The 14,502-nt window shown below is 38.7% G+C and overlaps 1 protein-coding gene across 2 annotated transcripts in view; it reads right to left on the bottom strand.

Moving 5' to 3' along the window:
• The window catches only part of ankrd40 (ankyrin repeat domain 40), a 52,387-nt gene that overhangs the window by 33,611 nt on the left and 4,274 nt on the right, over positions 1 to 14,502 (bottom strand). Inside the window, exons 3-5 of one of the 2 annotated variants that reach the window (XM_079827533.1) lie at positions 12,554 to 13,129; positions 10,720 to 10,901; positions 4,443 to 6,116 (exon numbers count right to left, since the gene is read on the bottom strand). In XM_079827533.1, coding sequence (XP_079683659.1) covers positions 5,970 to 6,116; positions 10,720 to 10,901; positions 12,554 to 13,129 — 905 coding nt within the window. In that variant the 3' untranslated portion in view covers positions 4,443 to 5,969. Of the gene's footprint in view, positions 1 to 4,442; positions 6,117 to 10,719; positions 10,902 to 12,553; positions 13,130 to 14,502 lie in introns of those variants that run through there. The other variant, XM_079827534.1, reaches the window with a different exon arrangement.

Genomic DNA, 14,502 nt, shown 5'->3' with positions numbered 1-14,502 from the left:
CTCTCTGCCGTGCGCGCGTGCACAGTTTGTGTCTCGCATGCGCGCTCTTGCTCGCTCGCTCTAGATTGCGGGAGAATTTTACTAATTTGCGGGCATCAGGGAGCTGCTATAAATATGCGGGAGACTTGGGATGTCTGGGTGATTGACATGACCAGTACCCTGTGGTACTTGCATGTTACTATCACATGCAAGCATAATGTTGAGGCCTGCCCAGAAAAACGTTGGTTCTAATAATAGCCCCGGCCGCTATTAGAGACCGGCCTTTATTTACCTTCGGTGACAGCGAGACCGGCCAATGTTGGAGACCCGGCCGCTAATGGAATACAGGCCAATATTAGAGGATTTACGGTAAGTAAATTGTGTGAAAAATACTGTGTTTTTTTACACGCGAAACATGAACACGTTATAATGCACACTGTAAACACAATAAAAAAACGGGACCTTTAACCGATTTTAAAACTATGGGAGACCACAGACATAAGGGCAGTTTCAACTGATTTTTAGCATTATAATCCTCTGAATGCTTCGAAAGATTCGTCCGGGCCGCGAAACCACACACCTGTCGATTGTAGTGACATTTCCACAGTGAGACAAGATCTCACAGAGACCCGCAAAATCATTTGAGAAGAAAAACAAATGGATTTTGTTCGACATCGTCAGCTCTCCTTGCGTGAGTTTTGTGTACAGGAAGAAAAGCAAAAGGAAAAAAGAGAATATGGGTGATCTTTCTCAATACTCCACTTTCGGGGCATGTTTGTGGCTGCCAAGTTTCAGCTATAGAAGCACACAACATCTGGTTGGTGAAGCTTGCTTACTCTCATTGGCTATCGCAGGTATCACGTCAAGAGTCGTTAATATCAAATTTGTCGGACAGCTCCGACGAGATCAGGAGCAGTAAAATAATCGTAATGACTCCACACAATTGATGATTTTTTTGGACAAAAAGTAATTTACAACAAGTCTCAAATTGGGCCACGCCCCGATCACCTGGGGGTCAGGCCTCAAAATCATGCTTAAAAAAGTGTGTGGCCAGCCTTAGACAGCTGACTTGTTGCCTCACTGCCTTATCCGGCAATGACTTTGGCAATGGCAGCGTTTGTGCACGAAGATATGCAGATGACCTGCTGACATCCAAACTGAGCATCAGAATGGGCAAGAAAGGTGATTTAAGTGACTTTGAAGTTGAACATAGCGTGGGTTGTTCAGATAGGCTGGTCTGAGTATGTCAGAAACTGCTGATCTACTGGAATTTTCATGCACAATAATCTCTACAAAATAGTCCAAAAAAGAGAGAAAATATCCAGTGAGCGCCAGTTCTGTGGGTTAAAATGCCTTGTTGATGCCAGAGGTCAAAGGAGAACGACCTACAAAACTAGAAATAGCTACAGCAGCAGAAGACACACCGGTGACACTCCTGTCAGCTGAGAACAGCAAACCGAGGCTACAAATCACACAGACTCACCAAAACTGGACAATAGAAGATTGGGAAAACAATGCCTTGTCTGATGGGTCTTGATTTCTGCCGCCACATTCAGATAGTAGGGTCAGAATTTGGTGTAAACAACCTGAAAGCATGTATCCATCCTGCCTTGTATCAACGGTTCAGGCAGGTGGAGTAATGGCGTGTTGGATGTTTTCTTGACAATTTTCTTTAGGTCTCTTAGTACCAATTGAGCATTGTTTAAATGCCACAGCCTACCTGAGTATTATAGCTGAATATGTCCATCCTTTTATGACCACAGTGAACCCATCATCTGATGGCTATCTCCAGCAGAATAACACACCATGTCACAAAGCTCAAATCATCCCAAACTGGTTTCACTAGTTCACTAAACTCAAATGGCCTCCACAGTCACCAGATCTCAATCCAACAGAGCAGCTTTGAGATGTGGTGCAACGAGAGATTCACATCATGGATGAGCAGCTGACACATCTGCATGATGTTATCATATCAATATGGACCAAAATCTCTGAGGAATGTTTCCAGCACATTGTTGAATCTATGGCATGAAGAATTAAGGCAGTTCTGAAGGCAAAAGGGGTCCAACCCGGTACATACAAGGTGTACCTAATAAAGTGGCCAGTGAGTATGCGTGTGTATATAAATAAGAAACAACTTTTAAAAACCCTCTTTTGAGCGGAACTACTTCCTTCCGCCATAGATTCAAATCTCAAGTTGACAGTTTGACGGTTGAGCCCAAGCCTCCATTACTTATTCTAAAACGTCAATTTAGAGCTAGAGACGAAGGAACAGAGTCGCTTCTTTGAAGATTATTGTATTATGTAGGGTATTATGAGCGAGAGATCGACTAAACGAGTGTATTACCTGCATCTGATATAGTATTCATTCTTTAGGGCAATGTCCATAATATCCATTATAAAAAATTATTTTGAATGTCCGCTGAGGAAAGCGATAGTTAGCCAAATCGAGTTTTCTCTGGAACAAGTAACTTAATAGATTAATAAGACCAAAGGTTGCCCATTTGATATACCCCAAATGAATTATATCTCATGTTTATCTACATAAAAGCCAGCAGAAAATTCCCAAAGGACTGGCCAGGATGAAGCTGTTCTTTGCGGGTATATGAATGCTGAACGGCCAATGACGGTCTGTAGCTCACATCTGCGAAAGCATCTAAACAAATAGTAAAATAGGTGCTATATTTATACAAGTCACATATTTGAGGTCTAAATAACTACATTCTCGCCTAAAAAACTCTTAAAACTACATTCTGTGACACAATAACAGTAGTATTTGTAAAAAAATATGGTGGATTTGCTCGACCACCACCATGACAGTCGTCGCAAGCGGAGTGATACAAAAGGCGGAACGGTTCCGGTGCTCTCAGCCAATCAGATTCAAGAACCACAACAAGCTGTTGCATAAATGTATAGGAACTATGTAGGCCTTATTTGTCCAGAAGAAAAAAAACTGAATTTGAGATCAAGATCAAACATTTCTATTATATATGCAATGACTAGTAGTTGATGTTAATATGGGACAGCTGTTCCCTGATCAGCAGATCAGTGGTGCAGCTGGATGTCTGGTCTTGAGACGGACACACTGAGAAGGCCGGTGTTTACTGAAAACTGACAGAGATCTCATGCTAGTTTCACCATGAGGGGTAAGCGATGTGATCTGCTATGAGAACATGAAAAGATAGCACAACTGTATTAAAGTTCAAAGCCGAGAACACTATATCTTCAGGAACTTTCTACAGTACACATTTTAATCCGAATGCAGCTGTTGATATGCTTTTCTAAGTTACAATGTATAGCCTGCATTGGATTAGTTCTTGCACAAATACAAGGATTCTAGTGTAATTTCCTCTGTAATTTCCGTTGTCTTGGGTAAGAGGCCCGCATGCTGATGTGATCTATAGTGCTGAACCGGGCGGGGCTCTGCTTCCCTTAAAATGTGCAATTGAGCGAAAGAGGTCAAAGGGCAGTTGGTGAGCCGAGTTAGTCCCTGACTTCTTAAACAGGCCGATGTGAAAGAAATTCACAAGTTTGAATAAAACTTCCATCAGGGTTTCTGTAGAATACATTTGATCAAAGATAACCAATAGGGTAAATTCAGGGTGATTGGGACACTTTTTCCAAGTCATCTCAATGGCAAAAAGAGTCCCAATCACCCTGAATTCGCCCTACCCCTGTCACCAATGCTATATTTGCTAATTAGACATTTAATTAAAATCAAATGTAACAACTTTTTATTTATTGCAATCCCCCATTCGCAGATGTTTGAAATGCTGACCCAAAGCTAAATGTTGCATTCTGCGGTGTGGTGCAGTGACTCTGATGTGCTGTATGTACCGTACAGGAGCAGCCGCAGAGCTCGACTGAGTTTAATGGAGTGGAAACACTTCCTTCCTCCTACCGAGAGCATTACTGCTGTCTGGAGTCTCGTTTCTTCAAGACTAAGCCTGTCCTCTATTGGTGAAGTTAAGCAATGGCATGTTGCACTACATTTGTGTCATACCCAAAGAAAGATCTGTTCAAGTGCATCTCTTCAAGGAAACTGAATCTAATCACTTTTTGGTCAATGTTTGATCAGGCATAACATTATGGCAGGTGAATAACACTGATTATCTCTTCATCTTGGTGGGATATATTAGGGAGCAAGTGAACATTTTGTCCTCAAAGTCGATGTGTTAGAAGCAGGAAAAATGGGCCAGAGTAAGGATTTGAGGGAGTTTGACAAGGGCCAAATTGTGATGGCTAGACGACTGGGTCAGAGCATCTCCAAAACTGCAGCTCTTGTGGGGTGTTCCCGATCTGCAGTGGTCAGTATCTATCGAAAGTGGTCCAAGGAAGGAACAGTGGTGAACCGGCGAAAGGGTCATTGATGCACGTGTGGTCCGATCAAACGGATGAGCTACTGTAGCTCAAATTACATTGTGTAATAAAATGTATTATGAATGAACAATGAACAATAGTTTATAATAAAAAAAAAGCATTATTCTAGATTGACAGATTCTGTAAATTGACATTCATGTTAACCACACATATTTAAAAAAAAAGCACAAAAAACAACAAGCAAAGGAATTTCTGGAAATTGTTTCCCAGCTATATTTAAGTTAATCGAGAACATATGAAAGAAAAGAAAACAAGATTGTTTTATTTCAACTGAAGTGTATAATACTTCTTTTAATCGTCAGATTCTAGTATTATATATAATACTAAAACAATTGCACATTTAAAAAAAACAAAACTTTAATTTCAATAATTTAGCAATGTCTTTGCAAGGGTCTAATATTACGTCTGAACAATAGTATCATATTGTTAACAAATGTTTAACGATCAATCATATGCTTGGTTACACAGTCAAACTCTCAGAGAAAACTAAAAACAATTCGTAAGACAAATCTTTAGAAATTCTTTTCACAGTAACACAATCTCTATTGAGTCAAAAAGCTAATTTACAACAATGTAGTGTTAATGCACCGCTCTTAAACCTAACCCCAAGCATTCCCCACAAATCGGTTATCCAAACTGCGAACAAAAAATATTTCTATGCTCATATTCAACAATGCAGCAAAGTGTTTAGTAAAATGGCACTATTATGACCACTATTTCTTAAATACAGATCCTGCTTCTCAAATATTTTTACAAGGCATCGTAAAACTCAAGGAAAGTCAAAATGATGCTTGCTGGAAGCTCTCTGTGGTTAAATACCCTATTATTCATCTCCAATTAAGCTCATCCTAGGTGAATTTTTTTTTTTTTGCTACATTATTAAGTTTTGCCTTCACACAAGACAATGAGGGCGCTCTCCTCCAAACAGTCCATGCTAGTTTATAGAACGGGTAATTTGGCTTACAGTGACTAACAGAACGGCATTCAAAATATAGCACTGAAGATCTCAACAAAGGTAAATAAAGAGGACGCTTCCCCAATAATGGTAAAGTTTTGGTAAAGTGCACAGAGAGTTGTCTGGCAAACAAAATATTTCTGAATTACAAGCATTGATATGAAATTAGCGTGACTTCCTTCAATCAACGCAAACGCAAGTTTTTTAAAACACCAGCATGTTGGACTGAACTTGAGATAGGACACTGTATATTTGTTGGATGCGAGATGAAACGTGCCTACTCTCATACAGTGACCCGATATGAAGGCAAGGCAGTAAAGACAGATCTGAACAGACTAACAGTATGCAAAAGCGGTGCATTTTAATATTTCCCGAAGTCCAATCATGGCCTGAATGGATTTAGATATTCAAATTGAAGCAATGCAAAAACCCCATCCACCTCAGAGCAAGTCAAAGGCCGTATAACAAGCTATCTATGGTTACAATGGAAGAGGAGGCACTAAGGATACATCTGTTAATGAAGGAGAGGAGGAATAAGGCTAACATGTCATTTCTGTTTACCAACCCAAAGCAGGAGCATATTTTGGGATACAAAATGTGTTTGGGATTTCAGGAAGCAGGTCCCAGATAAACCGCGAGCGTCTCTAATGTGAAGCTAGTAGGTGAGCCTGGAGGCCTTCATGTTGTAGCAGGGCCTGTCGGTCAGACCTCCCTGACCTCCAGAGAAAAGCGACAAGCCTTCGGTTTTCTCTAGCACCACCTCCAGCTCCTGGAAATCCTGTAGCCGTGCCACATCTTTATCCTGCCAAAGGAACAAACACACATTTAGACAGATGTAATCGTTGAATGATCTTGAAGTAGTGTCCATTGTTCTGTTGTTTTAGAGATCGCAAACGAGAGATGAGGCCACTAGATATGGCAGCAGAGACATTCCCATGATGCAGTAGGGTTGTCCAGCTTAATGCACTGAAGAAAACTCTTGCCTGAGGCTTTTGTACCCATCACTGTCTGTTATAAACACTAAGAACTAAACGCAACCGGTGTCTGCAGTTTGACTCCACCGATTTCAGCCATTGGTATCATTTTTGAAGCAAGAACCGCCTCTACTCCGTGTTAAAAAGCACTGTTTGGATTTACCATCTCAGCAAACCTTGTCTGTAGATGTAGACGAGCTTAAGCAGGAGAGGATTTTGCACAACCAAACAGAATTACACTTTTACGAAGCATCAGGATGACCCTTGAAGGGAACTAAACCAAGAGGAACAGAGGTCTTTGTACCATTAAAACATCCTGTAAGTTTATATCTTCCTCCTCATTATAAACAAAGCATATAATCAAGCTCAAAAATCGTTTTGATATTGTGGGATCTGTGACGAAATACATTTGCCTCCAGAAAAAGACAACGATGAATTTTACATCATCACACCATAGGCCCCACCCACCGGCGTTCAGTCGCTTAACGGACGACATTTGTCTATACTGGATGTGAGCGTTGTGTCAAAGCAGATCAAATTCATTATAATCACTGATGCTGTCTACACCGGATACAGAATACATACACTCACCTAAAGGATTATTTGGAACACCTGTGATTTCTCAATCACAAGGCAGTTGCTTCAATGCATTTAGGGGTGTGGTCCTGGTCAAGACAATCTCCTGAACTCCAAACTGAATGTCAGAATGGGAAAGAAAGGTGATTTAAGCAATTTTGAGCGTGGCATGGTTGGTGCCAAACGGGCCGGTCTGAGTATTTCACAATCTGCTCAGTTACTGGGATTTTCACGCACAGCCATTTCTAGGGTTTTCAAAGAATGGTGTGAAAAGGGAAAAACATCCAGTATGCGGCAGTCCTGTGGGCGAAAATGCCTTGTTGATGCTAGAGGTCAGAGGAGAATGGGCTGACTGATTCAAGCTGATAGAAGAGCAACTTTGACTGAAATAACCACTCGTTACAACCGAGGTATGCAGCAAAGCATTTGTGAAGCCACAACAAGCACAACCTTGAGGCGGATGGGCTACAACAGCAGAAGACCCCACCGGGTACCACTCATCTCCACTACAAATAGGAAAAAGAGGCTACAATTTGCACAAGCTCACCAAAACTGGACAGTTGAAGACTGGAAAAATGTTGCCTGGTCTGATTAGTCTCGATTTCTGTTGAGACATTCAGATGGTAGAGTCAGAATTTGGCGTAAACAGAATGAGAACATGGATCCATCATGCCTTTTTACCACTGTGTAGGCTGCTGGTGGTGGTGTAATGGTGTGGGGGATGTTTTCTTGGCACACTTTAGGCCCCTTAGTGCCAATCGGGCATCGTTTAAATGCCACGGCCTACCTGAGCATTGTTTCTGACCATGTCCATCCCTTTATGACCACCATGTACCCATCCTCTGATGGCTACTTCCAGCAGGATAATGCACCATGTCACAAAGCTCGAATCATTTCAAATTGGTTTCTTGAACATGACAATGAGTTCACTGTACTAAAATGGCCCCCACAGTCACCAGATCTCAACCCAATAGAGCATCTTTGGGATGTGGTGGAACGGGAGCTTCGTGCCCTGGATGTGCATCCCACAAATCTCCATCAACTGCAAGATGCTATCCTATCAATATGGGCCAACATTTCTAAAGAATGCTTTCAGCACCTTGTTGAATCAATGCCACGTAGAATTAAGGCAGTTCTGAAGGCGAAAGGGGGTCAAACACAGTATTAGTATGTGTTGCTAATAATCCTTTAGGTGAGTGTATGTGCGTTTAGTTTCTGACGTACTCCACACGCCTGAGTCTGTCGACAATAGGACAAATGGAAGAGTGAATGAACACTCCAGTCCTTTTAGTATTAGTAAACAGCTCGGTTGCGTCTCTGTACAGACTTCAGAAGGATCCCAACATCAGGAACAAGTGGATGGTTTATTTTAATGGCGTCCTGTATCGCGTATGAGGATTATATGTTTGTTCTTAGCATTTTGTTTTGTAAAAGAGGCTCATAATGGAGAGTTAGCAAAGAATCTGACACCAGTTGCATCACAGACCATTAGCGAAGGTCTTCATAATGCTTTGTCTGTAAATGATGATTTTATATATGGATAATGTTTTCAAAACACTTAACTCACAAGCAGTAGAGAGTGGGCGTTGATACTATAAACTGTTGACTGTAAACCTGTGGTTTTCTGCCAAAATAAAATCTTGATAGTTTAATGTTTGAAAAAAAAAAAAAAAAAAAAAAGCCATTCATTTGCATCATAATTTTACAGTTGTGCTGTAAAATAAAAATATTAAACAAAATAAGAAACATTACCATTGTAAACTTTCACTGAATTTTTTTTAAATATAGCGGTGATAATAATCAATATAATAATTATTATTCCTCGAAATCGCACAGCACTGACCTTTAAAGGGGTCATATGCATTTTTTATTTTATCATTTTAATATGTTCCTTGTTCCTTTTTTATTATTTGAATTGGTCATTTTATTATTTTAATATGTTCCTCATGTTAATAATATATATATATATATATATATATATATATATATATATATATATATATATATATATATATATATATATATATATATATATATATATATATATATATATATATATATATATATATATATATGTGGAAAAACAATTAATTTCAAACCTCATTCTGACCCATTTTTTAAATGCTTGTCAGTAAACAGCCACTGTTGTGATTGGCTAATGTCATTGCAAAGGTAGGAAACAGGCGCTTCTCATTAAAAGGTGGTTTGCATGTTGCATTCCCAAATGGATGTTATAAGTGACCCAAACTCAGAGCACATGCAGATATGAGTAAGAAAAAAAAAAATTCAAAAAATGACAGAAATTGTGATTAGATTCTTCTTCTTCTAATTCGTTTCACACAAAAACAATCAATAAGAAACAAAATAATTGTAAATTAATGTAAAGCAATCCATTAAATTAAATAGAATAATTAAAAGTAATTGATTAAAATAATAAACTATTATTAGGGCTGCAACTAACAATTATTTTGATAACCGATTAGTTGGCAGATAATTTTTTCGATTAATCGTATAAAATCCCCTTTTTTATTAACAAAACACTATTCCACATCCTTCCCAATAATGCTGTCCTTCGAACAAACATGTCAGCTAAGTACTATGAAAACATACATAGTGAATATTACAAAAATTAACCATGGTTTTACAGTTAATTTAAAAAAAATAAAACAGGGTTATTCCATTGTAAGCAAAAATTAACCATTGTTTTGCTTCAAATCCATAGTTTAACTATGGTATTTGTGTGGTTATACAAATGGTAATCAATATACCAAAAACATGGATTTACTATAATAAAAACATGGTTAATTTTTGTAAGTGTATATCTGTACTATACATTACGTGCAAAAAAGTTGCTAAGCAAAAGGACAGTTTAAATCCCTACATGTTGTTAAATCCCTACATGTTGTCCCCAATGATGTTAAAAGAGGAATGTTCTGCAGGAACACACACACATTCGCTATGGACAAAGTAACCTGTAACTGTAATTTCTTTATCCTGTAGAAACGTACATTTAGTCTTACATTTATATTCAATTACAAGTTGCTATCCTTTTACAGTTACATAAAATACTTGAATTACATGTTAACTTTTAAATATAAATTTAGCATCCAACAACAGATATTTCAGCAAAATTAATATTTTTGCGCTGAATATTAATTGTCTCCCACTCTACTGTGTTCCGTCTGTTTGACGCTCGTTAAGTGAAGTTTAAAGCTTAATGCAGACTGTCAGGACGCACTTTCATGCAAAATGGAAATACTCGCGTGAATTAGTAACATTTACAAATAAAGATACAACCTGTAAAATGAACGTTTTGCACTGAGGACGCACATGCATCTATCAAAGCGCATGACAGGGTATGTTAAATGCTAATGCATTCGCTCGAAGCTTCAAATAAAGAATTCTCATCATGTTTTGGGCACTTAGGTCATGTACCTTTCCCACAGCAGCTCACTCTGTTTCCTCCACTATTTTTAGATGCATTTTGTCCATAGCAATGCGTTATTCAGTGCTGTAAATTGGCATGACTGGTGGAAGTTTTCTGTGCACAGAGGGCAGACCCGACTAATCGATAATGAAATTCGTGGTCAATGATTTTCATTATCGATTATTATTGATTAGTTGTTGCAGCCCTAATAATTATTTTAAAATAATGAATTAAAAACCTGACAATTTTATGTGCCTGGCAGAAACATTCTAAAGCCAAACTGATAATCTACTGCTTATGTAGAGCGTTCCAAATCAGTAATATCTGAGTTTCCATCCCTGTTAGGACTGTTAGTCGGCTGTGAGATCCAGACCACATCCATCAAATCTGGGCGAGTTGACTAAGCTGTTAATAGGCTCAGGCCTCACCTTTCTGAGCATAGTGTTGGGCAGCTTGCGGATCTTCTCCACGTGCTCTGCGCTGATGTCTAACTCCCGGCAGCACACGCGGAGGAGGGCGCGGTACGTCAGCTCCTGCCTGTCCAGCTCCACCTCGATGAAGTCGTTCTCTCTGACATTGGTGTTCTGGATGCGGACCTTCAGGACGAGCTCTGGGAAGAGACAGCAAGATTGTGAATTCCTCAAACCAGTCTGTTTGGTGCATGCACATTTAAAGGAAGCGTGTTTGTGGAGATCTGCTGCCTTCAAGTCATGTTGGAATGAGCAATATGCAAAAGAACATCTTTCTAAATCCCTTAAATGTAAGTGTATGACTGAGAAAGCCAAGATTTACTGTAAAATAGATGCACAAAATTCTATTCAGATATATTTATATATAGATACTGTTCAAAAGTTTGGGGTCGGTACTCGGTATGAGGTTTTTTTTATGTTTTTGACAAATGTCTCTTATGCTCATCAAGGCTGGATTTATTTGATACAAAATATACAAAAAATACAGTATGAACAGCAATATTGCGAAATATTATTACAATTTAAACATTTATTTTTGAATATATTTTAAAATGTAATGTATTCCTGTGATGTCAAAGCTGAATTTTCAGCATCATTACTCCAGTCTTCAGTGTCACGTGATTCTTCAGAAATCATACTATAATGATTTGCTGCTCAAGAAACATTTCTGATTATTATCAGTGTTGAAAACAGTTGTGCTGCTTCATATTTTTGTGGAAAATCGGATACATTTTTCAGGAGTCTAATATATAATAGATAAAAATGCATTAAATGGTTAAAAATAATTGTTGTCTTACATGGACCTGTATATAAAGACTGCTGTGTTATTGCTGTGTATTTATTTTTGAGCCAAATCTCAAAATTGTCCTATGGTGTGACTGTCTCAAGCATGGTTCAATAAGTTACTACTTTTATAAATTAAAAAGAAAAGCATACAAATGTTAATAAATACCTCAGGCATAATTTTACAAGTGTCTATTTTAGTAAATGGCAATAATTTTTTTATCCATAAATTTCAAAAGCGTAGGATCTTGAGACATTTTTCATCACTGACAATCATGTCCTCTGGTGGGACACCATATGCTGATTTATTTTAAATCGGGCAATTCCACTGACAAGTTTAATTAGTTGAAGGACCCCATTCAAGGTCATGTTACTGTGAAGCCCATGACATGCTAAGTGCACATAGTAAGTGTCTCAGAATTGTTAAAATATTTAACTTTTTTGGAACCACTATAAAAGTTTTCATTTCTGTTGTTCTTTGGTGCGACACCCCTGTATTCTTTCTATGTCACACAATAGGACACATTTCAGTAAAAATATTCAAAAAACAGTAAGAGAATTTACAAAGTTATTGACTCTTTTAGATTGCCCTTTAAGTGATGTTTTACATTTTTTGTTTTTGACCACTTCACACTACAGATGTATTTTTTCCTCAAAAGTGGTGTTTATATATGTATATTTTTCCCCTATTGAAATATATGTGCTCTCTAACATAAATCTAGCTCTATATATGTTCTGCTAAATGTATATGCATAACATAAATAAATACATTTATAAGTAAATATATTTATATATAATTTTAACATAAAACATATAGTAACAAATACATGTTGCTGTTGTCATTTTCTTTCATTAATTTCAGTGTATCCTACACTGTAAATCTGCTTTCTTGGTACCAAGCAAAAAAAAAAAATCACCCTTCAGTGACTCTATCTGCAGCACTTTTTTTTATGTGGCGGTGAAAGCGGAGGTGTGTATGACAGGCCACAGAAACAAACCCACACTGTACCTTGTACGTTAACTGGAAAAGTGCTGGTGAAAAAGAAGGGTTGGAAGGCCGGTATGGAGCCACCGAGCTGGGAGCAGTTGATCTGCTGCGGGATCGACGGTTGCCGGGTGATGGCGGCGTTGGGAACCTGCGGCTGACTGCTGCTTCCGCCGGGAGAAGGAAGCGTGGGACACACTTGTCCGTTCTGTGTGATAGGATGAGCGTGTGTAAACTCGCAGTGGTTGGTGTGAAGAGTCTCTGAGGAGAGCTCCATTGGTAGGCCGCCGTTGACCACAGGGCTGGGCACCATGCCGTTCTGCTCCACCACGGGGACGTAGGGTAACTCCTGCTGGCTCTGGCTGTCTGAGTAAAGGCTCTTGGGCTGCTGATGCTGAGGCGGGATCTGCTGCTCTTGCGTCGGCGACAAGGTCGCTGGTTCTGACTCCAGGGGCTCTAGATGATTGTTGGTGCCGTTTTGCTGTGCTATGCTCAGGCTATCTTTATCTATCTTGCTGAACAGGAAGGGCGGGTTGGAAAGATAGTTTGGAATGATTGGCAGCTCTGGTTCCTTCACCTCAGGCATGTCTTCCTCTTCCACTGGAGAAGGAACGATAAACATGAATATGACGGCATTAAGACATTAAAGGGCATTATGAACATATAAGGAAGGTTTTCTGTTGTTTTATGTTTGTATTTAAAAAAATTAAGAAAAATGAACAACAAAAATGATTATAAATGATAACAATAATGACAATAAATTAATAATTAAAGTATACTGTTATGGCCATTGACCGACAAATTGTAGATATTAATATTTTGTCTAAATAACTGAAAAAATAAAACACTCAAAACTAGTTGTAAAAGTGAAAAAATTATATTTATTTTCAGATTTGCTTTTAAATTAGTAGTATTTTTAAAGAATAGTTTAAAGCCGCACTAGGTAACTTTTGCTCTCGGGCTCCCCCTACAGTTGTGAAACAGTATTGTCCTCTACTACTGTCGTAAACGGTCACTCTACATCAGGGGATGCATCGCACGTGCATTTGTTGACATGACAACTATGATAGCCCTGAACACTGCCGGAGTTTAGATTCAGGTGTTCTGCTTGCGTCGCGTGTGAAATGTCTTCATCCCAGGTACAGTGGCATATGTTTCAGCATGTCATATGAATACAATTTCATGGGTTTTATTTTTTTCAAACGCCAAATGATCGCGATGCTCACGTTTACAAGCCAGCGTCATTATAGTAGCCTAGTCTATTGGTTCCCGTTTTACGGAATCTATATGATACTTCAATTCAATGTTTGAGTGGTAGGTAATAACCATACATCGTCAATATTATAATATCAAGCTACCATAGATGAATCTGCAAATTCGAAAAATCGATTTGCATTAAAGCTTGAGGAAAGACAAATAAACCAATATCACAGACATGTTAGGTATCCTAAAATATGATTTTGTATGTATTACGTATTTACTTGCAAGAATGTAGCCCCTCCTCCTCCAGCTCACACCCTCGAGCAAACGCTGGCCCAATGTTGATCCTCGTCCTGCCTTTAATCCCATCACTTTCTCGTTTCCTCTTTTTGCTTTCCTCAGACAAAACCTTTGCTTTCTTATTTTTCTGTGCTGCTTCGGCCATGACTATAACATTCGGCAAACAAATGATTTGCGAGCGATTTTTTCACGCACGTCCGAATTTAAGGAAGTGGGGATGGTGGTGGAAGTGACGTATATGCCGTAAAGCAGTCGAATTTTGTAGTTCTTTTTGTTCTCGGGTTACTACCCGAAACCCGAAGTTTAAAAGTACGATTAAAAACGATACAGACCCCGTCAGGCTATGGCAGACGTGTCATTCAACCTATTGTAAGTCGATGTATCATCACAAGAGTTTTGAAAATATATTATGAAGGTTGAAAAGTTACCTAGTGCTGCTTTAAGCTTTAAAACCAAAAAATAAAATAAAAAAC

This window comes from Gobio gobio (assembly GCF_949357685.1).
Source record: "Gobio gobio genome assembly, chromosome: 1".
Taxonomy (NCBI): domain Eukaryota; kingdom Metazoa; phylum Chordata; class Actinopteri; order Cypriniformes; family Gobionidae; genus Gobio; species Gobio gobio.
The sequence above is the reverse complement of the archived record's forward strand: the minus strand, read 5'-3'. Positions and strand labels throughout refer to the sequence as shown.